This window comes from Gracilinanus agilis, chromosome 3 (assembly GCF_016433145.1).
Source record: "Gracilinanus agilis isolate LMUSP501 chromosome 3, AgileGrace, whole genome shotgun sequence".
NCBI lineage: Eukaryota > Metazoa > Chordata > Mammalia > Didelphimorphia > Didelphidae > Gracilinanus > Gracilinanus agilis.
Window position 1 is genome coordinate 140930151 of NC_058132.1, and position 8182 is coordinate 140938332.

Consider the following 8182-nt stretch of genomic DNA (forward strand, 5'->3'; position numbering starts at 1 on the left):
GTAATTAAGTATGCATATCATACTTATTACCTATTATTTCCTTTAGAAGATGGACTTTCATGTGTTCCCTAACATAGTTTATGTATGGTTAGCATAAAAAAGAATTTTTTTGCATAAAGATTATGAAAATAATCTTATAGAATGATAGTTCTAAGAATTTAGACAGGGCAGAAGGCATTGTACAATTATGTGGGAAAAACTATGAATGTGTGGCTGGGGAGAAGGAATAAAGTTATCAATAGAAGGAACAGATGCATGTGTTTTTAAGTGATGGATACTTCCTAAGAAAGCCAGACCATATGGAGGGAAAAGTTTCTGTAATCAGCAAAATTGGCAGAAAGGAAGCATAATTGTGATAGATATTTCAAATATCAAGACATTTGCTGAAGTTATGTTAAAACAAAGAAGCTACTGAATCTACTTTTCAATAGATAAGAAAAATGAACAAGAATTGCTATTCTAAAATGTAAATGTCGAAATTAATGGTTTAGCTAAATATATGAAAATTATAAATCTTTTATTTACAAAAGAGGTGAGCGAAAGCAGAGGAATACAAAAGGTAGAAAAGACATTAACCTATCTAACTATTGTTCCAGTGGTTGGCTCAGTCAGGACTTGTTAACCTTCAATCAGAATTAAACTCTCCAGAAGACAGGAAGGGAAAGCCAGCTATCCACTCACCTAAGTTCCCTCCAAGAGAAAGGTCAAGACACTGACTTGAGCTCAAGGTTACTCCTGAGGTCGACTTCCTTCTTTGAGCTGACCTTCTTCTTGAAGCCAACTTCTTTCTTGGAGTCAACTCTCTTCTCGGGAGTCTACTCCCAAAGCCTCAGAAATTCAAGGCCTTTTTATAGTGGCCAAATTGTCTAGCACTGCCCTGGGGGCAGTGTCTATGGGATCAACTTCTCACCTCTGAAGGTGCTAACTCTTCTTCATTGGATTCACACATTTCTGAGTAGTCACCCAGTTTAGATAGAGGTGTCTTCCTTTTGGAGGTGTAAACTCCTATAGTAAGAGTTTGTGGACTTCCCTTTTTACAAGTGTAAACTGAGAATAGGCAGAGAAGCAAGAATTTCCTTTCAAAAGCCAGAATCTGACCAACTATAGGTGCCATTTATAGAGCATTCAGGATTTTAAAACTACTTTGTATAATCCTCATTTGATCTTCATGACCCATTAAATTGTACAGATGAGAAATTTAGATAAATTATCCTTGATCATACAATTAGTTGCAAAGAATTTGCATCCAACTGCTTTGAATTATAGGGTAATAATTCTAGAGGCAAAAAGGTTATCAAAGATTTTCCCATTTAACATCTCAAAAATCACATAAAAGAATTAGAAGTTCTACTAAAGACTACATAAGAAATCCCCACTATTGACACATTGAAATATGTCCAAGTTCTATTTGAACAGTTCATTTTGTAGTTAAGAAAACAGAAGTTGAAAAAGCTATTTGCCTAAAGTCACAGTGGTAACCTCAGGGAAAAGCTTCCAACTTCAATCCTACCTACAACTCTAGACTCTTTTTTTGCCTCTATCATACTGTATTCTTTGTGTAGCCCTTCTTCCATATTGCCTCTAAAACTTTATGTTGAACATAACAAGAACGTAGGCCCTGGCTGTATTGCCGAGTTTATAATAGATGAGGAAAACTGGTTATAATTTCAACTTTATATGAGCAGTTCAAAGTTTTAAGAATCCAATGGCCAAAAATCTAGCAAGTCAGGTAGAGACCAAAGTCTTTCAAATAATGACAATCTTCTCTAAAGAAATCTGTAAATGGATATTTGGGAACTTGAGTGAACCTAAAGAAATCTAACATTTTTAGGTTGCATATTAGCTACTGATTTTCACAATCACGAAAGAATATGCTATTAGTCCCATGTCTACCTAACTCCAAGTATAGCCTTCTACTACACCTCATAAGTTAAATCTAATCTTCACCAACTCCGGAAGCAAGTGCTAACTGAGGTTAGCCTTTAATGCCCTTTACTGCAGCCTACCTTGCCCAATTTCACAGGACACTAGGAAGCTTAGCCCAGTCTTTCCTTGATGTCTCTGTCTTCATCCTTTGCTGTTATAGGACTAACTTAAATCTTTGCCTTAAAATCCTGTTTCTTCATTATTTCAGGAGCCATCGGCTTTCATTGATATCCTTGGTTAATAACAATTTAAACTGCCTCAACAGAATGTAAACTTCACAAGGGAAAATGACACATTTTCCAGCCTGATATTCCTAGGCTTTAAATGTTTGTTGAGACTTGGTTTTAAATCCCACTTCGAGCAAACTGTTACAGCTTCTAAAACATTTTATCTGAAACCAGGAGAGATAATATTTACTTTGATAGTTTCCTAGTTTCAAATTAATCAAATCATTTCACACTGAAAATTCCTAACAATATGATGCTTTCCATTGTGTTTTAGCACAAAAATAGGATTTTGAAAGGATTCTATTTTAAATATCAAAGTTCTCCAAAAGGTTTTAGACAAATTCGTAACTGGCTTATTCTACTTGTCTTGTGTAGTAGAATCCAAATTTTCTTTAGCTGTATTTTGCAACCTTTATTTAAAAAGAAAATGCTTTGTGAATTGATCCAACCATTCTGGAAGGCAATATGGAACTATGCCCAAAGGGCTTTAAATGACTGACTGCCCCTTGACCCAGCCATACCACTGCTGGGCCTATACCTCAGAGATAATAAGGAAAAATACCCCTTCGATTGGGGAATAGCTGAACAAATTGTGGTATCTGTTAGTGATGAATACTATTGTACTAAAAGGAATAATGAACTGGAGGAATTCCATGTGAACTGGAATGACCTCCAGGAATTGATGCAGAGTGAAAGGAACAAAACCAGGAGAACATTGTACACAGAGTCGGATACACTGTGGCACAATCAAATGTAATGGACTTCTGTACTAGCAGCAATGCAATGACCCAGGGTAATTCTTAGGGATTTATGGAAAAGAATGCTAAATGATCACTAATGCAAATATTAATATGGAAATAGGTCTTGATCAATGATACATGTAAAACCCAATAAAATTGCTCATTGGCTATGGGAGGAGGGAGGGAAAGAACATGTATCAAGTAACCAACTCTAAATTAAATAAAATTTTAAGGATATGCACCCAGCAACTCCTGTGACAAATGAATCATCCAACATAACTTTAAAAATTCACTAAAATACTACTTCTATCCAATAGCTACAAAAAAAGTCACATAATGCCATAATCCAAGAATCTTTTATTTTTATTTTAATAGTCATTTATGCCATAAATTCATAGGGGATTGGTTCCAACAGCTCAGGTTCCTTGCCATTGGTTCTCACAAAGTGTGCTTCTCTTGGTGGAGCAGGCTAAAAAAAAAAGGATTTAAAAAAATATTACAACACTAACGCTTACTGAATATCTTGTAGTAAAATATTTTAATGTGCTCTCAGAACCGGTGAAATTAACATATTCATGTTCCTTTTTTAAAAGGTAATCATTTAGGAAGATCATCATTGTGCACATCAATTTTCATGCAACCTATAAGTTATTAAATTTAGTGGAAAACCTAAACCAAAATAAAACCATTTATTAAAGTAAAGTAGATCACTTTGGATCCTGCCATATATTATCTACAAAGCTGAAACATCATATATGCATATCTCATTAATAAAAAAATTCAGTCAAACTGAGGTAGATTCTGAAGAAAGTTAAGGATAAACTTAAGGGACCCACCAACCATTTTGAAATGCATATTATTTGATAGTTGTTGCTACAGAACTGGTGCTTCTTTCCCTATCCCCCCAAAATTTGGGGGTGCATTTAAGAATTCTTTCATCTGGTATATCTGAATTTGTGCTAAGATCGGTTTCATGTCCTTGAAGTAACTGGAGATATCTTGCGGTTCAACTCAATTAAAGCTGAAAATGTCAAGTTGAAGGCAAATTTACCCTTTCTTTAAAAAAAAAAAAAAAAAAAAAAAAAAAAACAACCTAGCAAGGGCCCTTTCTAAAGGAAATCTATGCAAATTCCCTCCTCTAAATTAACCAGAAAAGTATTTACTGACTGCCTACTTCATGACTGTTACACAGCTAAACCAATTAACCCACTTTTCTCCCTAGTATGACCTTCAAAATGTATTTAATAACTATATTAAATTAGAATGAACAAGGAAAAAACACCCCCCTTATTTCAAATGGCAAACTGAAGTGATTTCTGACATCTGCTGGAGTAGTAGTTCACTAGTAGAGAAACTTTTTAAACCTAGAATACTTGGACAGCAACAATGGCCTTTGTTAATAAAAAGGTAATGGTTGCCAAGAAAAAATTACCAAAGAGAACAACCAGTGATGAGTACTTAATAAAATATTATATGAAAGAGACCCTAGAGTCTAGGTTCAAATTCCTTCATGTTATAGAAAAACATGTTTCCTATGACTTGTCCAAAGTTGCATATTAGGATCTTTTAGATGAACAGATCATTAGTTTGCCTTCTAAATTTTCTGATTTGGAAACAATATGGTAGTTTTAGGCATTCTTACCATAACATTTTCTTCATTTAAATCATCAACATTTAAAATGCATCCATTACCTGACGTTTCAGTTGAACCCAGGTGCCTTTTTCTTTAGCTTCCTTCTTTTTCTGATCATTTTCCTTCACTCGCTTCAGGAAGCTATCTCTGCTCTTAGAATGCTTAATATGCTCAATACGCACATTAATCCTCTTGGCTAGAATCTTGCCCCTAGAATAAAATATTGCTTAGTTCTCCATTTAGTACCAAAATTCTTTATATTAATAGAAATCAGTTAAACATTATTGACAGTTTGATTTAAACCTAGTAACTCAAGAGAAATGTAACAGCGTTATTAGTGTTTTTTCAAAGTCAATCAAATAGTCTGAAATCAAGTAATCCTTAAAATGAGTTCAGCTTAAGAGTACTATAAATTCACCAATATGTGAATATACTCTCTGCCCCTATCCTAACACCTCCCCACACTCCATTCCCAGTCAGTTTAAGCTTAGGGTTCTTGATTGAAATAAACAAATCATCTAATTGATCTCTTCCCACTATTCTCTCCTTTATCAATCCTTAACCCTATCGCCAAATGTCATTCTCTTACATCAGGGGTCGGCTACGTATTGCTCTTTCTGCAGGAGCCATAAAGTCAATTTTTTTTTTTCAGGCACTGTTACAGGAGCGTGCACTGTGAGCACTCTACAGGTCTCACAAAATTACATTTTAAAAAATGTGGCGTTTATGGCTCTCACGGCCAAAATGGTTGCCAATCCGTTTTAGATCAATGGCTGCCCAGTGCTGACAAAAATTAAGTCCAACTTTCTTAGCTTGGCTGGTCCTCCTCCATTTTGTCTTCTCTTTTCCTTAGGCTAGATTGCAGCCAAACATTTATTTCCTGAATACAACTATTTTTTGGGTTCCTCTTCCCTTTGCTCATTATGGCTTCCCCAAAAATCAAGAATATGATTTCCTGCCTTTCATACCATCTTAAAGAATAAATCTCAGGAATTGGAAAAGGCTTCTTAGAAATTCTCTGATCTAGACCCTTGTCTTGAAGACAAAAAAATTAAATCCAATTTATAAATAAATTATAAAGGTGAAGCAATCAAAACCTGGGGAGATTAAACTTCATAGAACATACTATATGTAAATCACATGCTGTTCAGTTCCAAAATGACTAAATAATTGTATATTTAAAGAATCATAAAGCAAAATATAGCTTTAATCAACTTAAGATTGTTTCCTCTGACAGGATGCAAGACAAACAATCAGTTTGCTTGAGTTTTAAAAGGATATTTCTTCTACCCCACTTGAATGACCAATAAAGACATGATATGTGTCTAATTGGTAAAGTGAAAGAGGGGAAGAGATAACTTAGGATCACCAAGTTTTAAGATACTCTAAGTTACTTACTTAACCTGTTTGTTTACAACAATGCCTACAGCATGCTGAGTGACATTATAGACCCGTCCAGTCTTGCCATGGTAACATTTGTGGGGCATTCCCTGCTGAACTGTGCCCATACCCTGGAAGGCAGAGTGGAAAAAAACAGCGAACTCTTAACACATAATACCTTCAATATAAATTATATATTGGCATAATATATATAAATTAGTCCCTTAAATATAAATTAGTCATTTTCATTCAAATGATAAAATTTTATTTAGCATGAATTACATTAATGGTAACCTAATGAGCTTTCAGAGCCGGTGAAGTTGTTTTCATTTTACTCATTAGAAAAGCAATCATATGAGACAATCATCATCAAGCTCCAGTGCTAATAAATAAACCAAGTAATAGACACAACCAAAATATCTCTCAATAAGGCAGGAGTGAAACTGAGGTGGTGGAAATAAGCTTCATTTACTCAACAGATACTAGATCAAATCAAATTTCACAACTTACCTTGATATCTACAATATCACCCTTCTTGTATATTCGCATATACGTAGCCAAAGGAACTACACCTGTGAAAATATATTTCCATACCCACACGTTAAAAAAAGCTCATTAGAAAATATTTCAACTCATAAAAACTTTCATAATCAAGACTTCTAAAGACCTAGTCTCAATCAGAAAAACTGAAGGAATTTATAAAGCCAATGTTCAATTACTACTATTCTTCTAAGTAAAATGTAGCTATTTTATTACTCAAATTTCAAAACAAGACACTGATCAATAGGTAACCTGAAAGCTAATTTTAATAGTTTTAATCATTAAAAAATTAGTATTTTATGCATTAAGCACAAATTACTCCCTGCATCAACTTTCAATCCAGTATTATATACTTACCATGTTTTCTAAAGGGTCTAGAAAACATGTAGCGCGTCCCCCTCCTCTTTCCTTTTGTGTTTGTCATTTTGGCAACTCACTGCAACAAATAAATATAAATGTTATTTCAAAAACATACAGTCACCAGATATTATCAGACAACATACAATCAAATTTAAGAAAAAAATTTTCTACTAATTCAGGCTCTTGGAACAAAGGCCAGGGTTAAAATACATGGCTGTGCCACTTAACCCCTCCAACCTTTAGCTGGATAATATGGAAAACGGAATATTTGTATTACCTGTCATCTAGTCCAACCCTTATTTAAAAGGAAGTGGAAAAAAAATGCTCTACCGAAGGTCACATAGGCTAATGTTCTTTCCAATAAAACTATGAGCAAAGAGCTTTATAAATTAGTTTTATGTAAATGTAAACTATAATCATTCACTAGATCTTCTAAGTCTTTCCTGAACTTTATTTTCTTTTTAGTTTTTTGTTTCTTTTTTTTGGGGGGGGTAAGGAGAGAGGGTGAGAAAAAGATTCATGGAGGTTAAATGACTTACTTAAGTTCATAAATAAAAATCATTCCAACTTTATTTTTATTTTAAAACCCTTACCACCTTTGGTCTTGGAATCAATACTGGGTATTGGTTCCAAGGCAGAAAAGCGGTAAGGACTAGGCAATGAATGGGGGTTAAGTGACTTGCCCAGGGTCACATAGCTAGGAAGTATCTGAGGCCAGATTTGAACCCAGAACCTCCCATCTCTGGGCCTGGCTCTCAATCCACTGAGCCACCCAGCTGCCCCTATAAATAAAAATCATTCAACTTTAATACACAGATAAGAGCTCTTCAGGTCATCTAGCAACATAACATAAAATACTTCGTAAATATAAGCATCCTGTCTCTCACCTTTTACACTCTCTAGTTTCCTTTAGAATTAGTTGTAGCTACATACCTAAGATTTGTCCCGATTCCCCTTAATTACAACTACCATCATTTTCATTTTCCTTAAATTACCAAATATATGTCTGCAAACTGCCATTAGAAAGTAGGCTACCAAGAGTACTCTGTAGCTGTCTCATGTAAATAGTATTTATCTAATTATTATAATTACTAGACCCCTCACTGGGAACCAAGCTTTGCTTAAGACAATATCTGCCAAAATCCTTTTACTCAAAAATCAATTACATTTAATTATAACAGACTACACTTATTAGCTTAATACACCTTGAAAATAGTTCAACAAAAATAACTTTACATACTCCACTAAATGTTACTGTGACAACCTACCACTAAGATTAACTTTTCTTCCTAGTAGTACTTTTATATTAGGCGAAAAAAAATTACATGACATCTTTTAAGCTCTACCAATTCTCAAAAATAAAGTATGCCACTACA

The 8182-nt window shown here is 34.3% G+C and overlaps 1 protein-coding gene and 2 non-coding genes across 3 annotated transcripts; all 3 read right to left on the reverse strand.

The window, feature by feature from the left end:
• Nucleotides 1–3232: 3232 nt before the first annotated feature.
• RPL21 (ribosomal protein L21) lies at nt 3233–6882 on the reverse strand. The gene is made up of 5 exons (XM_044666118.1): nt 6804–6882; nt 6417–6478; nt 5925–6037; nt 4586–4736; nt 3233–3362 (listed from the first exon to the last, which is right to left on the reverse strand). The coding sequence occupies exons 1-5, from the start codon at nt 6868–6870 to the stop codon at nt 3273–3275; spliced, it is 483 nt and encodes a 160-aa protein (XP_044522053.1). The 5' UTR covers nt 6871–6882; the 3' UTR covers nt 3233–3272.
• Nucleotides 5746–5877, reverse strand: LOC123243488. Its single transcript, XR_006506010.1, has one exon. It is a non-coding gene; the product is annotated as a small nucleolar RNA SNORA27 (small nucleolar RNA).
• LOC123243458 lies at nt 6207–6282 on the reverse strand. The gene has a single exon (XR_006505981.1). It is a non-coding gene; the product is annotated as a small nucleolar RNA SNORD102 (small nucleolar RNA).
• Nucleotides 6883–8182: the final 1300 nt, after the last annotated feature.

Bases quoted from the DNA above. Each gene is read 5' to 3' on its own strand.
- RPL21 (XM_044666118.1), bottom strand. From the start codon at position 6,870: ATGACAAACACAAAAGGAAAGAGGAGGGGGACGCGCTACATGTTTTCT. The intron at 6,479-6,803 runs GTAAGTATATAA...ATATTTTCACAG, and splicing joins TAGACCCTTTAGAAAACATG to GTGTAGTTCCTTTGGCTACG. The intron at 4,737-5,924 runs GTAAGTAACTTA...ATTTTATTCTAG, and splicing joins GTTGTAAACAAACAGGTTAA to GGGCAAGATTCTAGCCAAGA.